The 24,869-nt window shown below is 38.0% G+C and overlaps 1 protein-coding gene across 1 annotated transcript in view; it reads left to right on the top strand.

The window, feature by feature from the left end:
• The window catches only part of Armc2 (armadillo repeat containing 2), a 110,148-nt gene that overhangs the window by 29,616 nt on the left and 55,663 nt on the right, over positions 1 to 24,869 (top strand). Inside the window, exons 6-9 of the mRNA XM_026389622.2 lie at positions 9,165 to 9,241; positions 14,532 to 14,630; positions 19,788 to 19,963; positions 24,614 to 24,716. Coding sequence (XP_026245407.2) covers positions 9,165 to 9,241; positions 14,532 to 14,630; positions 19,788 to 19,963; positions 24,614 to 24,716 — 455 coding nt within the window. The remainder of the gene's footprint in view (positions 1 to 9,164; positions 9,242 to 14,531; positions 14,631 to 19,787; positions 19,964 to 24,613; positions 24,717 to 24,869) is intronic.

The raw sequence follows: 24,869 nt of genomic DNA, 5'->3' as shown, positions 1-24,869 counted from the left end.
AGAATACAGACTTAAAGATCTGAAGCTCAAATGGATATATGGTGTCCCAACAAAATTTGGTACTGAATGATTCACAGAAAGCCATTTCCAACAATGCTCAACCCTAAAAGCACTACCCAGTATATAGTACATACTCGGTTGTTAATTGGGTAAGAGTATGGAAGAAGGTATCCTATGGTTCTGTGAACAAGCAAGCCACATGAAAGAATAAAAAGGCAAGCTGGTCTTTGGCTTTATTAGAGCATCACCCCGTGCCAGAAGATAGTGGAGAAATGTCCAAGAAATGTCTAAGAGTTAACCCAACAATTGTGTCACAAGCCAAGTTTCCTTCAGGAAAAAGATAGCTGTCTAGTGAGACACTTTCAAATATGAATGAACTTGGGAAATATACTACTCATGCACTTTCTAGAAAAATCTTAGAAACAAAATGATGAGTCAGAATTCAGAACTCAGAAATGAAGAAGCTATGGTGAAAGCATTTGTGGTGAGTATTCAGTTTATTTCCATATTTAGACTGAACAACTCCGAAAATGATGGAGCCGAAACCTTGATGGCGTAGTGGTAATATAATTAGCCAAAACCAGTGCTGGAGAGGAAGTGTGAATGCTAATCCCTTCACTTTCATAATATGGAATGGATTGTTAAAGTAATTATAGTCTGGAATTGAAAATTAGTTTTTAAATGATGATTTTAGCATCCTAATTCTTTCATTATTTTTTTCTTAACTTTAGAGAGATCTTTTAGAATCTAATATCTCTTGTGAAGACCCATTCATCTGAAGCTCTTCAATTCCTTCAGTCTCACCTCAATTTCTGTTTCTTTGTTAAATTCAAACAAACTTTATACTTAATACTTTTTCATTAAATAATATGTATGGTCTGATTTCATCTATATGTATCCATTCACCTACCCTCCCTCCCACCCTTCTTTCAGTCTGTCTTTTTATCTGGATATATGCAAAAGTATGTTTGAAATTATGTTTATTGCATATTAATAATGTTTATTCTGGGTGATGGGATCCAGGATGACTTTTTAAAATCTTTGTACTTTCTTATATTGCCTGGCCTTTAAAAAATAATAAATATGTCATTTTTCTCATAAACAATGAAGTCATGATTCCTTTAAGAAATTAATGGTGACGTAGGTGCAAAACATTCCATTTGAGAAAGACAGGCATTGGCTAGAGTGATTTTTGCAGCCCACTTTACTGGACAGTTTCTGTTCAAGTCTTCCTGATGAGCAAAGCCCTGTGCTGGGGGGTAGGGAGATACAGGAATGGACTCTGTTCCCAGGGAGCTTACAGTGTATCAGTCCTTGCTACACATGTGTGGTCCCTAGACTAGTAGCATCAGCATCCTCTGGGCACTTGCTGGAGATGCAGAACGTCAGGCCCCAGACCTGCTGAATTAGAATCTGAATTTTTATGAGATCTCCAGGTGATCTGAATGCACACAAGAGGTTTGGAAGTACTGTTCAGTGATTAGCTCTAATGCTACAGGAATGAAAAGAGACCTGGAAGAAAATGTTTGGGGAGTTTAGAGGTCTGAGACCAAATTCTGAGGGTATTGCCTCTCAAAGGATGGTTTTTATCAGGAGCAGAATAAACTAGAGGTGGGAATTGACATGGTGGTGGCAGGAGGCAACCTGAGGCGATAGCCATAGAATTGAACAGAGGGAACTTACAGATATGTGATTGATGGCCTCTTACGCCACTCCCAGGCACATGAGTCCATTTTTAAAATAAGGATCACCACTGAGAGGTTTTCAGCAGGACAGCTGCAATGTAAAGGACAACTAGGGAGCCAGGAGCCTGGGCAGGGAGACCACTGGTGGCAGAGGGTCATGTGTGGGGAGCACATGCTCGGCCACTGAGGTTGGAAAGCTGAGATGGAAGTTGCTAACGCCTCAGTCTCCACAGTGACTATTCCCTGTACTGAAGTCCTCATGGCTCCCCTTTTCACACGGGATGCCCGGAAAATATAGAGCCTTAAACGTTCAGGGAAGCATAAACTGTGCCTTTACTCTAAGTAAGGAAATTTACAGTTAACTGAGTTAGCATGGTTAACTATATTTAATCAAGTTTATATAAATAACCTTGAGTGATAGCTAGTAATTATTATCGAAAAAGGCACTAGCATGTATGTATGTTTTATCTTAGGCCATAGGCCAATGCTATGGGTACCTTGGAGGCCTTTCTTAAATTTTTGTGAAAATCCCTTTAAAATCACATTCTTTGACATTGTGTTTGTGTTGAAGTAGAATTCTGCTTTTAAGGTTAGTTATTAAGAAAGGGGGCTGGGGCTGGGGCTGTAGCTCAGTGGTAAAGTGCTTGCCTCAAAAGTGTGAGGCACTAGGTTTGATCCTCAGCACCACATAAAAATAAATAAAGATACTGTATGTTCATCTACAACTAAATAAATATTTTTAAAAAAAGAAAAGAAAGAGTGCTAATCTTGTCTGGAAAATGTATCTGGCTCTTTGAGCCGGGAAGACATGATGAAGGAATGACCACCCCCTGGTGGTAACATTTCCAAATTGCAGTCAAAATGTATCAAAGAGACAGCAAACTAAGTCCCTGGGCTAGATCCAACCCATTACTTGCTTTTGTAAATTAAGTAGCTTGGGAGTTGAGTCATTGTAATAGAGATTATGTGGCTTCAAAGCCTGATATATTCACTACCTGCTGCTGCCCCCGACCAGCGTGGGCAGCTAAACTTAAGGTCTCTTGTGTGAATTTCCAGGGACATCAAATAAAACACAGACACACACTTTACCTTTAAACAAACTTTAAACTTTACCTTCTCCACTCTTGGCCTCAGGCTCCCCAAATGGGAGAGCAAGAGAAAGTCACGAGAGGCAGGTGAGAGAGAGCTAGCATGTTCAGAAGTGAGCTTTTATTGTGGGGGGGGGACCCTATTTCTTAGAAAGTCATCCACAAAAGGTCAGAAGGGTCAGGGTTACAAAGGACAGGTGAGTGTAATTTAACCCCAGGAGCTATAGGGCGACACACATACGTCTGAAGACACGTCCTTAAACTTCTGGGACTGGGGCAATGTCTGTTCACTACAAGATGTAGAGAGCCTCTCTGCTCCAGGATGGAAGACGTAAATCATTCATAGTGGCTCCCCTCAACCTGCCTTGAGTCTACAAAACTTAAGCCAATTCTAAAACTGCATTGTCTTGGGGCTGGGGTTTGTGGCTCAGTGGTAGAGTGCTTGCCTAGCATGTGTGAGGCACAGGGTTCGATTCTCAGCACCACTTATAAACAAAAAAATAAATAAAGGTCCATCAATAACTAATAAAAACATTTTAAAAATGCAGTGTCTTTTCTTAGGGCAAAGAAAAATTCATCTTAAAATTTGCTAAATTTTATCATAAGCATTCTTTAAACTTTCCTTTTCTTTTAAAAATATTTTTTTCTTAATTCTAAATCTTTCTTTTTATCTACACTTTTTTTTTTAATGTACTGGGGATCTAACCCAAGGGCACTTTACCAGTAAGCTATATCCCCAGCCCTTTTTTATTTTGAGACAGGGTATCACTAAATTGCTGAGAGTCTTCCTAAGTTGCTGAGGTTGGCCTCAAACTTGTGTCTTTTTTTTTTTTTTTTTTGCCTCAAACTTGTGATCCTCCTGTCTCAGGCTCCTAAGTCACTTATCTGCTTTTTATTATTGTTATATTTTTAGCTATTTCTTTAAAGCAGAAGTCAATAAACTATAACCCAGCAGCCAAATCTGGCTATCTCTGTTTTTTGTTGTTGTTTTTTACAGCTTTCAAGTTAGCTATGGTTTAAACATTTTAAAATTATTACTTTTTAGGTGGTTACAAAAAGTATCTAATGGGGCTGGGGTTGTGGCTCAGCAGTAGATCTCTAGCCTAGCACGCGGGAGGCCCTGGATTGAATCTTCAGCACCACATAAAAACAAATAAATAAAGGTATTATATCCAACTAAACTAAAAAATAAATATTGAAAAAAACGTACCTAATAGCCTAACATTTGCTACTTGGTTCACAAATTATAAAATATGTTATCTGATCCTTTGAGAAAAAATTTGCTGATTCCTAACTAAAGAATTATATTCATAATAATTGGAAGAACTATATATGAATTATAGCAAAATCTGAATTTTTAAATATTTTTAAAGATACTTTAAAGACAAGTTTTATTTCTGGTGTGTATATGTGGTCTAGGAGCTGATGTTGCCCGACATGATTGATTGACGGTTGGGCAGTAGTAACTCTGTGGCCCCATGCATAGCATTGTTTTGGCTACAGAGCTTTGTTCTGGTTGTTCAAAACAAAACATGTCAGACTCTTGTTAACGACCAGGGGGAGAAGACCTTGCTTGTGCCTTGAAATGTAAGGGAAGCAGAGGAGAGGCCTGAGAACGTCATATAAAATCCACATGTTGCTTCCATTAGAACTCCAACCTGATTATGGACTGAACTAAGGGAGTGGCAGAACTAACAGAATTGCAGAGGCCCTGATCAAAGCCCTGATCACATCATGCCTAAAACCCACCCCACCTGTCCATTTTTGTGTTACGTGAACCAGTAAATTTCACTTACTTTTGAAGTCAGTTGAATTAGGTTTTTGTTATATGTAGATGAAGATATCCTAACTAATGAAATAGTGTTGTTTTGCCTCTAAGAAGAATTGCACAGAAGAACTTTAAGGACTAATTTCTGGAATTGTTATATTTTGGGTACATCAAAAAATCATTGTACAATCTAATTATGATCTTTAATAACATGGAGCAGGAAGCTGGGAAGAACAATTATACTGGATGACTGAATCAAGATCTAAAAACATCTGATAGGCAGGAACCCATTGCCAAGTACAACACTGTGGAATTTAATAAGAATGAGTAAAGATCCAACACGGATGGGGAACATCTGCCTTCGCTGCACAAAAGATAAGAATTGACCGATACTGCAATGGGACCACCAAAACTGCTAATGGGATGTTAAGCTGCACTATTTCAAATATCTCCTTTTTTCCCCCTTATGCCTTATCATTAGCTCAGCTGGGTTCCAGACATTTAAAAAGATAGAGACAGACTGACACTCAAGCACAGTAAGACACTCAAGAACAGGCTGGCAGAGATTCGTCATCAGATCCTATAGGGGACAGCTGAAGGGCTGGAGGAGTCTGTTAACAGTGATGACAATAATGAGAATAGTAAACATTTCCTGGGTACTTTCCATGTGCTAAGGAATTGCATATTATATCATTGAATCCTCATAAGGAGTTTGAGTTGGAGGGGACCGTTATTTACTACCCCTTCATCCACAGATGAGGAAACCAAGCTTAGCTCAAAATCTTACCCAAGGTCACTGAGCTATACATGGTGGAACCATGGGGTGTAAACCACAGGAGATGGCTTTAAATGTTGAGTGCAACATTCTAAATATTTGAAGGATTGTCAGGAGAAAACAGGGGAAAGATTTGTTTCCCATTAGTAGTACCAAGAGGGAGATAGATTTCTGTGAGGGGACTTAAGGCCATCTGTCTTTCTTCAGGGAAGGAGGGTTTCCTTTTCTTGATGCCTCTCTTCCTTACTCACTCACTGTAGGTCTGCAGCCGTGGTGCTCCATGGAAACCTTGGAAGGCCTACCATGGCCAGACTGGACCTTGTCTCCTAGTTCTAAGATTCTGTGACCTGTCAATTATTTCTCCTTCTCACAGGCTTAGACCACATGAGGACATGTGGTCTAGGGCCTCATGCTTGCTAAGCAAGCTCTTTACCACTGAGCCACATCCCCAGCTCTTTTTATTTTATTTTCAGACAGGATCCTTCCAAATTGCCAACTTGTGATCCTCTTGCCTTAGCCTCCTGAGTAGTTGGGATTACAAGTGGGTGCCACCACACCCAGCCATTTCCCTCCTTCTGGACTCCCCCCCCCCCCCCGTTTCTGACCTTTAATTCATGAGTGTCTGATGAGGTCTTATCCCCAGTCTCTGGTCTTTGAACCACTCTTGTGATGACTCTGGTCCCTTTATGCCATTTTGAACTTTATTGGAGCCCTCCTTCTAATTTCCACCTTCCCTTTGCAGATGTTCCATGTATCATTAGAAACTCAACAAGGTAAAACCCAGACTTGCCTGATCCTCAAACCATTCTACTCCCTAATCTCCTTTTCTGTTGACGGTAGCCCTGCCATCCTGTTCTGCTAGATCTCTATTCTATTCTTCCAGTGCCTGAAATCATCCCATCTATCAACTCTTCATTTATGGGATCTCTTACCTATGTTCCTTCTTTTTCAGGCCCACTGTCAAAAGAATAGACCTTGTTACCTCTCTCCAAGCCTCTCAGTACTCTTGCCATGCCTAACCAAGGTCCCATCACTTCCTTGTCTATAGAGAGGGATGAAGTTCTCTCCCAGCTCCCAAAGCTTTTGAACTAAGCCACCAGAGTTCTTTCTTATTTTAACAGTGTTTCTTATTTTAACGGTTCTATATTGCCCATTAAATTAGGTCCATTACCCAAGACAAAGTTTCAGGAAGCTGTTTTCAATTCGTCCAGCAGATGGAAAATTGGAAACCTCTGTAGCCACCATGCTCTCTCTGTGTAGTTGTCCCCTACCCTGAGTATGGGTTCCCCTGCCCCTCTTCATATTTACTCATGCTTTTCTCCTCTTTTGAGAGTAGTGTTGTCATTTGCTAGTTTGATTTTTTTTTTTTTTTTTTTTTTTTGTGGTGCTGGGGATTGAACCCAGGGCCTTGTGCATTCGAGGCAGACACTCTACCAACTGAGCTATATCCCTAGCCCCTGATTTTTTTTTTTTCCACCACTGGGAATTGAATCCAGGACCTCATGCATACCAGGCAAGTGGTCTACCACAAAGCTATATTTCAAGCCCTTTATATGTTATTCTGAGACAGGATTTTGCTAAATGGCCCAGACTGGCCTCAAATTTTGAATCTTCCTGCCTCAGCCTCCTAAATGGGTGAGATTACAAGTATATATTGTATCTGGCCAGTTTTAATTCTTTTAAGGCCCACCTTATATTCTACTTCTCCCAATTACTAATCATTTTTCTCTCAGCATACCTCTGTGTTAAAATGTATTCCTTAGTTTCTCAAAGTAGATTTTAAACTTCCTCAGGGAAATATCTTGTGTGTTTTTATCCAGCACTGGACTATTCAGACAGGTTATTAACTCTGAGGGAAAAAGAAAAATAATATCGACAATTTATTAAGTTCTTCCAGCATGCTAGTCACTGTACCACATGGAGACATTGCCCTTGTTTTCAGATGAAAAAAACTTTCTCTAAATTTCCCTAGGTCACAATGCTGATAAAGTTGGACCTACCTGTAATCCCAGCAATTTGAGAGGCTGAAACAGGAGGATTGCAAATCTGAGACTAGCCTCAGCAATTTAGCGAGGCCCTAAGCAATTTAGAGAGATCCTGTCTCAAAATAAAAAATAAAAAGGGTTGGGGATGTGGCTAAGTGGTAAAGTGCCCCAGGGTTCAATCCCCAGTTAAAAAAAAAAAAATTAGACCAAGGATTTAAAACCAGACAGAATACTCCACCATGGTAATCAGACAGTTCATCCCAATTCTGTGTTCTTCTTGAGAACTGATAGGACACCGTGCTGCCAAGTTCTCGTACATAATAAGGACCCTTCTTTATTTTGCCTTTTCTAGAAATGAGGATACACAGATGTGATACTTAATGGAAGCACCTTACCACTGGCCATGACCTCAGGGAGAGTGGACCGGTGACTTTGAAAGTCCATTAGTAGAAAATGATCTTGGTTGACTTCAAAAATTGTTTAAGGCAGGCATACATTTTAAAAAGAAGAAGGAGGCAGCCTTGCCTTTATTCTCCAACTTTCTTATTATTTCTAGGAGTGATAAACAGGGATGCTTTCTTGACATTACACACTGTTGAACTCTCATTTATTTTACCTTTTCATTGGATTGCATTCCTTTATTTCTGCGTTCTTTGAAAGTACTCCATTCATTCCCCAGGTTATTTGATTGGCTAGGACCATCTTGCTACTAGATCTGTTTTTATGGTGTACAAAAATAACTATTGCAGTGTATGGATTAATTAGGGTTTTTTTTTAAATTAGCTTGATTTTTTTCCATTTTATGATAAAAGAAAGTGTTATATAATTTTAAAAGGACATGTTTAAGGAAAAAAATGATATTTGGAGAACAATCTTCAGGACAGTAATAAAGGTTAAGGGCCACGACATGTCTTGAGTGTTCCCTGGGATCTCACTACACAGGAAGCAGGAGCATCAGACACACACACACAGGTGTTCACAGGTGACCATGGCCATATGTAGATGCATTTTTTTGGAGAAAATATCATACTGAGTCACCCAAAAGAAATTTTGTTATAAAATCTGAACTCAGTCTATCGGTGTGTTTTACCTTGGACTTTTATGCAGATATTAAAAAGTACATTTAGCTATCAGCTGTCAAGGGAAGTTGTATCTTTCAGAGACAGTACATACATTAAATATAACTTTTAAAAACATGAGCTTATTGTCCCATTGACCAGCCACCACTCGTATTTGAAACCTCAAATATCTGTCATCTGGGGACTGCCTGGACATACCTTCAGTTTTTTAACATTTAAAATATTTCTAAGAAAACATTTTTAGACAACATTAATTATTTTTAAAAAAGGAAACAGGACATACTGTGATGTAGTGGAAAGAAGAGTGAATAGGAAATTATGAGACCCACATTCCAGAACTGACCCTGTTTGAAACTGACCTTGGGCATTGGGCTGGTTTGAGACACAGTCTCCTTGTCTATAGAGAGGGACAAGTTCTCTCCTGGCTCCCAAAGCCTAGCTAGGCTTTTGAACCAAGCCACCAGGAGTTCTTTCTTATTGTAACAGTGACCTCTTGTGGTCCATATCCTTAATCAATTCTTTTTCATTTGCAAAGTAAACTCTGGATTTATTTTTTGGTTCTTTCTAGTAACTGAATTTCATAGTGTTAAGCAAATTGACTTGTTTTTCCAAGGTAAATCTTAGTTGGGAATCAAAGGTCAAAGTAAACAGGTCATGAAGCATGAAGACCTATCTTATAAACAAATCTCTGTGGTTTCTTTAGAAACTGTGCAAAGCCAGTTTACAAAAATAGAAATGCCTTGCTGTTTGAGCTGAGTGTTTTGTGTGCTCTGCTTCCTCCTAGGGACCAGGGGAAGAGGCGCGCCAGGGCTTCCTCTTGCCCCAGCAGCTCCGACCTGAGCAGGCTGGAAACCAAAGCAGGTGAGGTGCTTCTGTGGCTAGGGGTCATCGGCACCCTGTATTCTGCGGCATCTCCATTGGAAGGGAAAATGTGGGCACCGAAGATGTCCGAGCTGGTCCACTGGATGAGGCTTGGTCACAGAGCAACATTTATAAGGCTTCATTGTTTTCATGACAGCCTTACCATTTCATGGTCCTAAGAATTTTACAAAAATGTAAATAGCTAACATATTATTGGCTTCATTTGTCCTGAGAATCAAGTTGATAATCATGCTTTCTGATAACATGATTGTAAAACTTTAAACCCAACATAGTTCTTGGGTTTAAAACTTGAATTTGAAATCACTGCTCATTTAAAGGAAATATTAGCTGTGCTAAGACAGTCCTTGAGGACTTTTAAACCGTTTAATTGAGAAAATATATAACCATATAAGCTAAATAGTAAAAATACAAATGATATAAAATGTATTCAGGTAATGGAATATAACAGTTAGAAAAAAGTATGTTTATAGCATCAAGTGAAATGAATACAAGCATAATATTAGATGAAAAATTAAAGTACAAAAACAAGGGCATACATTGTGGGTTGCAGATCTGTGTGGTAGACCTGACAAGCCTATCATGATAACGTAGCCACCAATTTAGAACGGTGGGGGGACCCCAGAGGGGAGGGGGGGCGTGGTCTAGGGGAGGCATACAGAGGGATTCAACTATGCCCAAAATGTGTCACTTCTTTAAAATAAGAGGAAAGATGAAAATTTGCCACAATGCTAATATCCAGCCAAACAAGTTGTGTGTACTCGGGTATTTTTAAAAAATATTTATTTTTTAGTTTTAAGTGAACACAGTATCTTTATTTTACATTTATATGGTGCTGAGGATCGAACTCAGTGCCTCAAGTATGCCAGGCAAGCACTCTACCACTGAGCCACAACCCCAGCCCTCAGATATTTTTTAATATTTTTTTGTATACATGAATATGACATAAAACTAATATAGGGTTAAAAATTATCTTCAAAACCAATTTATCAATACAGTGACTTTTGTGGCCATTGGGAATTTATTTCTCTAGTACTCAGGAAGATCTTAAATCATCTGATTGCTGAGACAACATTGTTGCTAAGGATTTTACATTTACATGCTAAAAAAATCAGCCAATCCTAGCTTTGTGTCAGGTTATTGTGCCCAGAGCTCAAAGTGGTGGTTAACAACTCTAACCACTGAGACAGCAAAATCTTTGAACACATGCTGCAATTTTTGCTTGACTTACCCAATTTCCTGTTGAATCATAATTTTTATATTTAGCAAACTGTGAACCTAGATAAAAGTACATTCTAAAATATGAAGTTGTTCCCCAAGACTGAGACAAACTTTATGTGTGTGTGTTTCTGTATATGTGTGTCTTAGAAAGCAATCATGATTCTCTGCTTCAGTTTCTAGAGTGGCTCGGGGATAGTGTGCAGAGTGGAGGTGCATGGGATGAAGAGGTGAAAAGACCCCAGCCAGACACAGCTATACACAAGGGATTCTTAGGAAAGGGGGAAAGGAATCTTTATACCAGAGTATCTGCTAAAATGTTACCAGGTTCATCTGTTCTGAGAATCAAGTTGATGATCATGGTTTCTGATGGCACTGTTGTACTAAGAAACTTATTGCAGTGGCACATGCCTGTAATCCTAGTGACTTGGGAGGCTGAAGTAGGAGGATCACAAATTCGAGGCCAGACCAGGAACTTCATTGAAAAAAGCTAGGGATGTAGTTCAAAAAGCTGGTAAAGCACCTGTGGGTTCAGTCCCCAATACCACAAAAACAAACAAAACAACAAAAATAAAAGGCATACTGTATAGCAGGTAAAAATGGGGATTTGAATTTATTGGGCTTTAAGACTATATATTTCTAATAAACTTAAGTGTGTCATGAATTTGTATTAAATTAATTATTATCGATTTGTCTTCTGCCTTTTCTCTTGCCTTGATAAATGTTGGTTTTATTGATGTACTTTGGATTTCAAATAAGTTAGTTACCTGGGACTATGAGTGACTATATTTTTTATACTCTTTGAATATTCATATTTACTTTAAGAATCCATATGCATAACTTATTAAAGTTAAGACAGACTCGTAGAAATAATGATCCAAAAGATTGGTCTATTATACTTTATCTGAAGCTGGAAGGCCTTCCAAGTAGCTGGGATAACAGGCCTGTGCTACCATGCCCAGTTAATTTCCCTCTCTCTCTTCTCTTCTTTTCTTCCCTTCCCTTTTCTTCCTTCCTTCCTTTTCTCTCCTTCCTTTCTGCTCTCCCTCCTTTCCTTTTCTTTTTTTCTTTTTAGTACTGAACATTGAACCCATTGACACTCTACCAATAAACTACATCTCCAGCCATTTTTATTTATTTATTTTTTTTTAAGAGTTAAGTTTCACGGGCTGGGATTGTGGCTCAGAGGTAGCACGCTCACCTAGCATATGTGAGACACTGGGTTCGATCCTCAGCACCACATAAAAATTAAAAGGTATTGTGTCCACCTATAACTAAAATAAATAAATAAATATTTTTAAAGACTGGTTTTCACTAAATTGCTGAGGTTGGCCTTGAACTTGTGATCCTCCTGCCTCAGTCTCCCACATTTCTGGGATTACAGGCATGTGCCACCGTACACAGCTAGTACTGCCTTTCTAAAATCCAAACACTTCTGATTCTCAAACCACACCTGGTCCCAAAGGTCTTGGATAAAGGACTCTGAACCTGTACTGATGTGGACTGATTTTTGTCCTAAAGACAATTCAACTTTGTATTTTATGGTGAAGTCTTGCTTATGATTTAGATAGACCATTCACAGGACCTTAACTGTGTAATTACAGCTTTGTTGAGAGGCCCTTTCTATTTACTTTTGCTCCCAGTGCTCCTTAGGGCCCAGTGTGTATGGGCCTCTCTTGGTACTGGGAAGGTCTATAAAAAGCAAGTTGGACTTGTAACAGGGAACGGTTACTTCTGTCACACAGTGCAGGAGGGGAGTGTACAGCTTCTCTGCTTCTCCTGGGATATATCAGTGTTATATGCTTGGAAAATTTCTCATGTGATGGTTTGATTCATTTTAGACATCTCTGAATTCAAATAACTTTTTAAATACATGCCATCATGGGTTATCCATGCATTTTTCTACTGTTTATATAGATAATTGAGAAAGGACTTTATTTTTGGATTTCTTATTTCAGAAAATTTCATTTTAACTCTTAAGAAAATCACAATACAGATATTTACTATGTCATATACATGTATATTTACTATGTGTTGTTTATTTGTCTCTCTCTAAGAGTGATACAAGGGCAGTAGAGGTTTTAGAAAATACAGAAGAGCACATATAAAGAAATTAATAATCCATAATCCCAATGCTTAGAGGTGACCATCATTACCCCATCTTAAAGAGGAAAGGTGAAGCAACTTGCCTAAAGTCAACCAGCGAGTAGGTGGGAGAGCTAGGATTCCAACGCAGACATTGGCTTTAAACCTGTGTTCTTACGTCTACATTGGTCCACTTTTCTTTTTTAAAAATTAAAACAACCTGAAACCAGGAGTAGAGGTATAAACATGTAATCCCAGTGACTTGGAAGGCTGAGGCAGGAGGATTGCAAGTTCAAAGCCAGCTTCAGCAACTTTAGTGAGACCCTAAGCAACTTAGCAAAAACCTGTCTCAAAATAAAAAAAAACAAAACAAAAAGGTCTGAGAATGTGGCTCAGTGCTTAAGAGCCCTTGGGTTCAATCTCTAGTACAAACTAACCAACAAACAAATAACGTGTGTGTGTGTGTGTGTGTGTGTGTGTGTGTGTGAACCTTCTTATTGCTCCTCTGATTTCTAACATTGCATGTGATATTTTTAGGGTTCAGGCATTCATTGTGTGGACTGGACACCTAATTGCTGCCAGGTCCACTCTGAGGGTGTATGGGCTCCCTGACCCCAATATAAACTGGATGCCACATAATGGGCTTAGTGGGTAGCCTTCAGGGAAGAGGCTGAGTAATGTTCTCCAGCCCTGCTCAGGAAGGCCTCTGGGCAGCTGTGCCCCTTCCAGCTCTATAGTTAGTGTTTCAGATCTTGAGATTAACGCTGTGTGAAATGTAATCATGACTTGCAGTTTTTAACGTGGTTTACACCCCTTCCCCCGCCACTTTAGTCTGTTGGGTTGCAGTCTAGTTTAATCTGCTATGGGGCAGAATATCTTAGAGATCAAGTGCAAGGACCTTATGACCTTAGGCTGATAACGTAATACCCCTGGGTTCTACTTTCTTCATCTGCATGATAGAGAAAAATTGGGGCCTCTTCATGGTGTGGTTACAAAAATGAAACAGAGGCCAAGTGCACAGTCAAGGGTAGCATCATTCTCCAGAGCCTATATGCAAGTCAGCATCTATTCTTGAGGACATACCCGTGACACATTCAGATAGCAATTCCTGTTTATTTAATCAAGGAAATTAAATTCTTAGATATTGAGTGTGGATACATGATATTGGGCCGAGAGCTTTACCTATTATCATGTCTTTTAGTTTTCATAACCCTGAACTTAAATATTCTAACCTCTGTTTTGCTGAAGAGGAAACTGGGGCTCAGACTAGACCCCATTCACCCTATGCATGAATGATGGAGTTAGGGTAGGGGGAAGTCCATAATGCTGATGACCCCATACCATTTCTTAGAAGGTAACCAGCATACAATTTCTACAGAAAAGAAAGTCCTTCCAGATCTTCCTTTTAGAAATTTTTTCATTGAGCATTTTTGGAGACTTTATTCAGTTTTGTTGTTATTTTTCAATAGAGCTCTACCACTCAGCAACATCCCAGCTTTTTTTTTTTTTTCTTTTTAGAAACAAGGTCTCACTAAGTTACCCAGGCTTGCCTCAAACTTGCAATCCTCCTGCCTTAGCCTCCTGAATTGCTGGAATTTTAGGCATGTGAAGAAATATGCTTGAAATTGTGTTCTTTACATATTTATCCTTGTCTATTCTGTATTGCAGAGGGGTATGTCTAAACAGCAACAACAACAAAAACTCAAAATAGTTTGCCTTACCAGTCACTATCATTCACAAAATTTAATGCTTTATGAATTATCCCAATCATATTTTCACATTCTTTTTTATATTATCTGAGTTTAATTTGAGGTGATTTGATTGAAGACTTTACAGTTCTAATTAGAATTAATTGGGTTGGGGGCAAAGTTAAAAAGCTAATTCTGTAGCTTTTTAACTGGAGTGATAAATAGGAAAGGCTTTTGACTCCATTACAACTCCTTTCTCACGCTCTGCATTTCTTTTGCAGTCTCAAAAGCCAACTTGCAAGAAAAGGATACCGAAATAGAAGTAGATGAAGTCTTTTGGAATACAAGGATCGTACCAATTTTGCATGAATTAGAAAAGGGTAAAAAAATTCTTGTTTTAAATAAAAATTATCTGTGGTTATGTGTATGTTCCCTGTTACCCTGATTTTTTAGTGTACTCTGACCATCTTCTGTGAACCTGTTCAAAAACAAATGAAGTGCCGGGTGCAGTAGCGCATGCCTGTAATCCCAGCAGCTCAGGTGGTTGAGGGAGAAGGATCCAAGTTCAAAGCCAGCCTCAGGGAAAGCGAGGCGCTAAGCAACTCAGTGAGACCCTGTCCCTAATAAAATACAAAATAGGGCTAGAGAAGTGGCTTAGGGGTTGAGTGCCCCTGAGTTCAATTCCTGGTACCTAAAACAAACAAACAACTCCCCTCCCCAAAAAGGTAGTCATCCTCAGTAATGTGGGTATTAAATACTCCATGTAAACCAAATTGTTAGTGAGCAAATTATACTTTAAATGCACCAAGAGAATTGACTTCAAAATTCCTCTCATAATACAAATTTAGGATCACTTCTGCTCAAGGAAATGCTGGCTTAATCTCTCTAGGGATACTGTTCATATTCTAGAAAGTGAAAGATTAAAACAGATTTCAGGCCTCTGAAACTGATTTGAGTCTCAGACTGGCATCCTGCAAGTGGTGCCCATGGTTTTCTTGGCTGTGCACACATCCTCTCTCCTGAGGTTAAGTACATACGTCAGAGATGCCATTCATGGCACAGGAAGTAACCTGGGATGCCCCCAGCCCTGGCATTCTGGAGTGAAGGCCCTCACTTGATGGGTCCCTGAAAAGGCGATGAGAAGCTTGTCAGGGCTTGGCTTCCCATTGCCTCCCTCTTGCAGCTCCTCAGGGATTCCATTTCTGATGGTGAACAAGATTCCTGTGGAGCTGTGGTCATAGCCTACAGCCAGCCAAGCCCAGTGTTTGGCTCCTAGTAGGAATTGTTGGCTGAAAGCTCCTTGGATGCCAGCATTGGCAGCCACAGGAAGATGCTCTAGAAGCAGGGTGTATGATCCCCCTGCAGACAGACACGGAAGGCCTGCAAAGGCCTGCTGCCTACACATTCAAATGACTCGCCCCTCCCTGGCTCCCTTTGGGTGCTAGGCTGTGTTCACAGCAATAGGAGAGCCCTGCACAGGTTCCTGTCCTTGGTGTTGCTACTAACTAGGTTACCACTGCAGGGACTCATCTCAACTCCAGATGCAGTAATGTCTTCAAGTGCTCTGCAGCCCCAAGTCCTAAACTTATGAATGTGACAACTTTTTCTGTTCTAGACTTATTAACTTTCACCATCCTATTACTGCACATGTGAACTTTGGGCCCTTTTTGAGAGATTGCAAAACCTAGTGAGAAGATCAGTAGGTCTGGGTAAGGATTAAAAAAGAAACACTCAGTTGGGGAAAGAGCACCACTAAGACCTGGCTTGGAGGAGGTTGTCAGCCTGCAGGATTTTAAAAGGATGCCAAGGGATCTGTTTACCACTGCCACCAACAGAGATAATTTAGCATGCCAACTGAGGAGTTGGGACTTGGACATGTTGACAAGTCTCCCTTCTCAGATGGATCATTAAACACTGAAATATGTCATCTCTCTCCCTAGACAACTTTTTAAGTTCTTTTTGGATATATATGACAGTATATTTTGACATATTATATATACATGGAGTATAACTTATTCTAGTAGGATTCCATTCTTGCAGTTGTACGTGATGTGGAGTTTCATTGGTTGTGTATTCATATGTGAACATAGGAAAGTTCTGTCCAATTCATTCTACTGTCTTTCCTATTCCCATCCCTACCTCCCTTCCCTTCATCCCCTTTTGTCTAAACCAAAGTACTTCTATTCTTCCTGACCACCCCCATTGTGTGTTAGCATCCACATACCAGAGAAAACATTCAACCTTTGGTTTTGGGGGAGTGGCTTATTTCACTTAGCATTATAGTATCCAGTTCTATCCACTTACTGGCAAATTTAATTGTTATAATTTCATTCTTCTTTATAGCTGAGTTATATTCCATTGTGTATACATACCACATTTTCTTAATCCATTCATCTGTTGAAGGCACCTAAATTGGTTCCATAGCTTAGAAATTTTTAATTGAGCTGCTATAAACATTTATGTGACTGTGTCACTACAGTCTGCTGATATAAGTCCTTTGGGTATATTCCAAGGAGTGGGATAACTACTTCAAATGGTGGTTCTATGCCAAGCTTTTTGAGGAATCGCCATATTGCTTTCCAGAGTGGTTGCACTAGTTTGCAGTCCCACCAGCAATGTGTGAGTGAACCTTTTCCCACACATCCTAGCCAATATTTTGTTAATAAACAAATTTATTGTTACTTGTATTTTTGATAATTAGACAATTCTTAATAACACCGAATGATGACAAAGCTGGATTACTTGACCCCTTGGGTTTTTTAAAACTTTTTTTGGCATAATTTCAGTCATAAAGAAAAATTGCAAGAGTAGTAGGGGGAAAAAATGGCCAGGTACGGTGGCACCCACTTGTAATCCCAGCTACCTGGGAGAATGAGGCAAGAGGATCACAAGTGCAAGGTCAGCCTCATCAAATTCAGTGATACCCTGTCTCAAAATAAAAAAAAATTAAAAAATGGATGGAGAAGTATTTCTGTGGTAAAGTACCTCTGGGTTTAATCCCCAGTATCAAAAAGAAAAAATTCTATGTGTTCTTCACTTAGATTCCCCCAATATTAATATTTTATCACATTTACTTTATCACTCTCTCCTTCCTTCCCTTTCTCTTTCTATACCCCTTCCACACACACATCAATTTTTTCTTTTGAGAACAAGCTGTCAACCTGGTGTCCTGTGTCCCTCAGTACTTTGACGTGTGTTTTTAGACATAAGGGTGTTCTCTTACATAACTGAAAATTACCATGTAATACTGTACAAATCTTACTAGATTTTGTCATTTGTCTTGCTAATTTCCTTTATAGAAGAAGAAAATCTTGGATCACAAGTTCCAATCATTTGTTGTGTCTCTTTCATCATCTTGACATACTTGAGGAATAGAGGCCATTTATTTTATAGACAGTCCCATAAATTGGGTTTGACTGGTGTTTTCTCACAGTGAGATCCAGGTTGGGCTTTGTTGGCAGGCTTATTGCACAGGAAGGTGCTGCATCCTTTTCAAGACTGATTTGCTCCTGTTCTGGAGATAAGAATTTTGATCACCTGAGTCAGGTGGGGACTGCCAGGTTGATCCTCAGTAAGTTGCTCTTTTCCCCTTGGTAGTTAATAAGTATCTTGTAGGGAGAAGTAACTCAGATCATTTTCCCCTCTATTGTGTGTCCAGCTCTCACCCTCTACCTTTAGCCCATTGAAAGTCTCAGCTCTCAGTTTCAAGTTGTCTTTGGCAGCTGCATGACATTTGTGACTGTTATAACTAATTGGTAACAGAGTTTATTTGATCAGTGGTTTAAATTTTGGCCCTCGGGCCTTCCTTTTTAATTTCTTTTTAAATAAACGAAAACAAGTCACCTTGACTAGAACCCAGCAGACTGAAGCATTTAAGGGGAAGTGCTAGATAAATACATTGAGGACCCCTCATTGCCCCTAAGTGACCCAGCACTGGACTTGGGGCTTATGAAGAAACTGCCAGGCACAGAACAATAAAACAACTCGACAAAAGTATTCACACAATGGAGTTCAGATTTTCCCCTTTATTTAAAGTCTGTCTCAGTCATTTCCCATCAATTCATTTATTTAAGTGCATAACTGAAAGGCATTGAAGGTTACTTAGCTATTGAGGTTTAAAATTTTTTCTTAGATGTTATTGTTGAAAAGAGCTAAAAATGGCCTGAGTCATTTCCTTCTGCAGGCACACACTTCCTCTATGTGGGCTTCTAAGAGCACATTATGGTATTTATTTAAGATTGGTTTCTCACTTTTAAATTTTGTGATGGAATCTATCAGAGAGAATATTTTTCAATTGACATACTAGTCTTGCAATCTTTTATTTTTCCTTATGTTCCCTTTTGTATGATACTTTTCTTCCTCATATGCCTCTTTTACGGCTGCCACTTTCAAAAATTACTTTCCTCAGAATCATAATTATAAAATAAAATAAAATGTTCCTTTGCTGTTCAACCCAGCAATGGACATGAGGATCAGACCCACAGTAATGAGTGTGTGTTTGACCAAAGGGGGTAAATCTGCAGAGACAGGGTTAAAAACAAACAAACAAACAGGATTTGATACCAGGCAGTAAAGCAGATATTCCATCTGAAATTCTCAGATCCGTGTTTTCTTGGGACAACATTAATCTACTTTCACTGAAGGTCTAAAATAAAACCATCTGTTCTGCTTTAAAAAATAAAATAAAATGTTCCTAGGTCTCCCTGTTTTCTAACCAAAATCTTTTTATTCTCTTCAAATAATGGTAAATTTGGTGACATTTTGAAGTTTTGTTCTATAAGAGCCTCTCTTTCTCAAATGACAATTTTCTTACAGGAAAATATTGATCATTGTTTTTTTTTTATCAATGATATATTATCAAATGAATATGTATGAAATTGTTGCAGATTGTACAGTATTCTCATGGTACCAAGTGCTCTTGATACAGAGATACGTAAGATAATGTTCCTACTTACTTGGTATGACATCTGTTTGAGGACATTAGGTACATAACATGACCCTCCCCCCAACATAAGTAAAAAAATCAATAAAAGCCTCAGGTAATGTTGGTTGAATGTAGAATTGGGCACTGTTTCTGGAGGAGCTGAAACACAAAGACTTGAAGGACAAAATGGATAAGAACAAGGATAAGAAGAATATTCTAGGCCAGTGAAGCTATGCCAGAAAGGGTTGAAGATAGAGGCGCAAGTGACATGCCTCTGTGGGACTAAACAGAGCACAGGTCCAATGGAGGGCATTTGGAATAAAGGAGACTAATTAAAATAGGTGGCAATCCCATTCTTTAATACCCTCTTTGAAAGATTGTGTATTCTAGATAAGTTAATTGACTGATTAGTGAGTCAGCAAGGTAGGAGCTAGATCAAAGAGATGGAAAAAAATCAAGGAAATGGAGGTGAGGCAAGAAAGGAGAAATAGAGCTCATGAACTTGAAGATGTCGGGGAAATAACTGAGGGGTTTTCACTTATGCTGTGTGTGATGTACCTGAAAACTTGATCTTAATTAGTAAGTGTTGCTTTACTCTCTTTTGCTCTGACAGAAGAGAACATTGAAACAGTTTGTGCTGCTTGCACACAACTTCATCACGCTTTAGAAGAAGGAAACATGCTTGGAAATAAATTTAAGAGAAGAAGTATTCTCCTGAAGACTCTGTATAAACTAGTTGATGTTGGTTCAGACTTGCTCAGCCTTAAACTTGCAAAAATTATCCTTGCAGTAAGTTGTTCTTTCTTCTGGTCTACTAGACTGTAGCACATGTAAACTTTATGAAATGATTTTTATTTGGTAAATATTACAAAGAATATTAGAAATGCCGTGTATTTGTTTAGAGTCTTAAAAAAATAAAAGTGATAAACTGGCATCCCAGAATTTGACTAGGAAGTATTATCTAAGGAACTAAGGCTGAGTACATAGAAAATGTTCAAACGAAGATCTCTTATATTTAGAATGTGACTAGATATATATATATTTTTTTTAAAAAAAGAAAGAAATCAAAAGGAAAATTGAGAAAGAAAAGAAAAAAGCAACAATAGGCAAATATATTCAAAACAGTTGCTCAAGTAACGACTGGAGATCAGTATCAAGCCATGTAGGCTATGGCCTCTGTCCTGTGGTTTCAACTGACTGCCCGATTCTGTCACATGATTAGGAAATAAAGTAATTTGGGTCACAGACATAATGGCCAGGTGCTGTATGAACCGTGTGAAAGAGGAAAACAGCTGCGTGTGGTCACAGGAAGGTCCTTCAGTGGTCATCGAAGGCTCCTGTAAAGTGTTAGAAGAAAAGGCCAGACACCAAATAAAAGTCTGTAGAAGTCTGTCTAGAACAAAATGCTATCATTGTTTGAGGGGAGTGCTTTGTTGTCACAGCCATAAACAGTTGGAACCAAAAGATAAGCCACAATTATTATAGAATGTTCTAAGAGAGCCGCAAAAACAAATGAATGAAGCTTTGTTAACCTGGTTTCATAAAAGTAAAAACTTTCTGTTAATGCTGGGTTATTCACATAATGTGAAATTATGAAGGACCCAGGCTGCCAGTGCCCAAGAATTCGCCTTTCCTTTTTCATCTGGTTCCTAGATATCTTGTTCCACACCAGGTCAAAAAAGAAAAGAAATAGGCATTAATGCTTTGGAGAAAATTGATCTTGGTTATTAATGAGTCATTCAAATTGATTACATACAGGACACAATTTAACTCTCTAAGGGCAAAAGGCTAAATGATCTGACAGGCAGAGAACACATTCTGAACTGGGCATATGATTAGGTAAGGTCCTCCTGGTGACAGTGGCCACCTTGCTGGTTGAAGGCAAGACTCTGTATTTCAAACTCCAGAGTTGGGTGGCTTTTGCCTCCGTTTAACTACAGAATTACCAGGTGAGAAGGGACCTGTGAAGCCATCCAGTCCGACTTCTATCCAGCCCATCCACTTTCTGATTCCCTTATGACATTACAGGCAAGATCCTGTTCTGATTAGACTTAGTGATGGAGGTCTACGTAAATTTTTAAAGGACCACATCATAAGAAATGTCAAAAGATAAATCAGCAAAGACTAAAGATACATGAAACATGAAGTTTTCACTGCTTCTTTTCTTCCTGCCAATATTTATTCCCTCTACTAGTTTAGTATTATAATTCAGACATTTAAAGTTATTTATAGTTAAAAACACTGAGCAAGCATAATGTTAGTTCTGTTTTCTTGCATTCTTTGGTTCAATGGAGATTTGCCAGACAGCCATTTTAATTTTAACCTTTATATCAAAACAGCTTACAAAAATATGTCAGTCTATATTAAGATTGCTTTAAAGTATACAAATATATACACAGTATGAATGCAGCTCTATTCTGGGGGTAGAATCTAGCACCTTAGGCAAACAAAAAAGAAATACCAGTGTGTCAACTGTGATTACATATAGTGGTAGTATGATGATTTTAAACTTCTCTTACTTTTGTTTAGTTTGCCAACTTTTGCTTTAAATAGAATAAAATTACTATTTTTAACTTAAAAAGAAAATTACCCTACCACTAGAACCTATATTGTCAGGAATTCTTCCTAAAACTTGGAGTATTTGAATAAAATAGCCTTCCCCACTCCTGTGGGCACTGTAGCAGGGGAAATAGCAGAAGCATCAAGTGCAAAGGGCACAGCAAGTACTGTGGGGAGAAAACACCCCAAAGCACAGGGAGTAAGGGGAATGGAAAGTGGTGATTGTTATGGGGCAGCCTATAATTCTTGCATATAATGACATATTTTATTACCTTTTCATGTCTTAAAGTCATAATTTTACAGTTATCAATAGAGGAGTTATAAGAATTTGCTTTGCATCTAAATTGACCTAAGCTATATACTAGGCCTGGAAATTATGTGTATCTTTCTTTCCTTTCCTTTCTTTCTTTTTTTTTTTTTTTTTTTTTTGGCACTTGGGATTGAACCCAGGGGTGCTTAATCACTGAGCAACACCTGCAGCCCTTTTCTTGTCTTTTTTTTTTTTTTTTTAGAGACAGAGTCTCACTGAGTTGTTTAGGGCCTCAATAAGTTGCTGAGGCTGGCTTTGAACTCTGGATCCTCCTGCCTTACCCTCCCAGGCCACTGGGATTACAGGCAAGCACCACCGCACTGGCTTTATCTTTTCTTTTCTCCTCCCTCTCCCCTTCCCTCTCCTCCGTCTCCTTCCTCTTCTTCCTCTTCTCCTTCTTCTTCTTCCTGTTGTTATTTTGATGAAAACCCTGAAACCAGTTTTTTTTTTTCCCTTGTCACTTTTCGCTAAAAATGTAAGACTCACAGTGGATAGGGGGTGATTATATTCATTAAACAAGTTTTGTTAAGCATGGAATTCATGCTACATACCATACTTAGGAAATAAATCATAGTTTTGTCCTTAAGGACACACAATTTAGTAGAAGATAGTCAACCGATATAAATATATTCCCAAATCTTATATATACTATTTTTCCATTAATATAGAAACATTTTTCTGTTTTCTTAAGTCAGCTTATTTTCTAAGTTTTTAAATAATGTTGTTCTAAACACCTACCTACTCAATAACTCTTCCCCCTGTGCCAGGCATTGAGCCCAGGACTTTACAAAGGCTAGGCAAACACTTAACCCCTGAGCTATATCCCCAGCTCTAATAGATACTTTTTAAAGTTTCCATTTCCTTTTCTGCCTGAGAGCAGAAAGCTCTATGTGTTGGAGTTTCTAAGGCTTCCTAAATGGTGTCTCTCAGACTTTAAGGCACATGTGAATACCTTGAGAATGCAGATTCTGACTCAGTAGGGCTGGTGGGACCTGAGAGCCTATCTTCCTAGTGCATGCCCAGGTCCTGTGGTCTATCCAAGCGCACACTCTTCAGCTGAAAAATGGGAATGGCAACACCTCCCATGCAGAATATCTGTGAGGTAACTTTTGAAAAGAGCCTAGGGTTGGAGGGGCAGGGGCCAGTGACAGGTGGGCCATGCTCCACTCCCTTTGCTCCTCTGGCCTGAGACTGACAGCATGCTTTTTGCCTTCTCCATTAGCAAACAGTACAGCACCTGGCACACAGAAAGCACTCAGGAGACACTTGGTGGCCAAACAGAACAAATCCTTAACAAATATTTCTGGAAAATTCTATTATTTAAAAAAACTAACTGGAACTTATTAACAATATTAAAGATAGCTTTTAATAGTAAAATAATGACCTTTATGTATCCTTTTCACATAGAAAAAAATTTTTTAGATGACCTGGTTCCTACATTTTTACTTTGTTGCAATGAGGGTACATGATATTCCCATCTAATAGTGGGTTCTAGATGCTTTTCTTTTTTAAGCATAACATTCGTGGTTACACTGTTTTGCAACTGCCTAATAAGAATAATATTATAGTTCCACAGTTCATCAGACTCTTCCCTAATATTGAACATTTAGGATTTTAATATTAATATTAATAATTATAACAATTATAATATTATATAATTATAATATATTATAAAATTATATTATATATGTATAAAGTAATACATTATATTATATTTATATTTATAATCTATGAATATTTATAATTCATAATATATAGAAATATAATAATTATAATATTAATAATTATTGATAATGTTAATGATTTTAATATTTGATATTTACTATTTCTTACTACTTAAGATAAATACACAGATGATTTAGACCATTTGGTTCAGCAAGTCACCCTATTGTGTGTATGTTTTTAAAAAGGAAATATATTTTTGTATTGCCTTGTGTTTCATTTACATATTTTTGTTTTATTTAGAAATAATCTTTAAACTCATTTATCAGTAATTATTTCAAAGCATTCCAGAAATAGCGTCAAAATTAAATATATATATACAATCTAATCAAATACTACTCGTTTTTAAATTTTCTTTTATGCAATTTATGGAGAGGACATATTTTTCCCTTTATTTTTTTCCTTCACTTCCACTATAGATTCTTTTCAAAAATAATTGAATCTGAAATTTTGGCATTCATCATCCTTTGTTTTGTGTTTTAAATTAATTATGCCATTTAATTAAATTTGTTAAATTATCATGCCTGCTTCCTTTTTCCTATATTCTTTTAAAAGTAAGTAATAACTTTAGATATAAATTTGACATTATAAGGTAAGAAAGAAATGCTTGTTATTAAAATGTTCTTACTCAAAAGATCATTTGTATTGTATTTAGTATAACTGAGTTAATTAGATACCATAGCTGGCAAATATTTAGACTAAACTTTTTAAAGTTTGATTTCTTCAGAATGTTTATGTTTAAAAATAATCTTGCTAGGCTTTTAATAGAGAAGTTTGTGTTTTTAAGAATATGCCAGATCTTTATTTCTCTCCATAATAGAAACAGAAGTGTTTTTATTTCTCTGCAGCTAAAAGTGAGTAGAAAGAATCTACTTAATGTCTGCAAACTTATATTTAAAATTAGCAGGAATGAGAAGAACGATTCACTGATTCAAAATGACAACATCCTAGGTGAGTATCATTCAGTGCCACAGTTAAGCAAATGAACAGCACAAAGGTTATAATTAATGGTGGCAAGAATATTGTGTCTTCTTGTAACATGCAGAAGTTATATAATGTTTATTTTTGCTCCTCCTTCTCTGGGTTTTCCACATTCTGTTTAAT

This window comes from Urocitellus parryii, chromosome 8 (assembly GCF_045843805.1).
Source record: "Urocitellus parryii isolate mUroPar1 chromosome 8, mUroPar1.hap1, whole genome shotgun sequence".
Classification (NCBI taxonomy): Eukaryota; Metazoa; Chordata; class Mammalia; order Rodentia; family Sciuridae; genus Urocitellus; species Urocitellus parryii.
The sequence above is the reverse complement of the archived record's forward strand: the minus strand, read 5'-3'. Positions and strand labels throughout refer to the sequence as shown.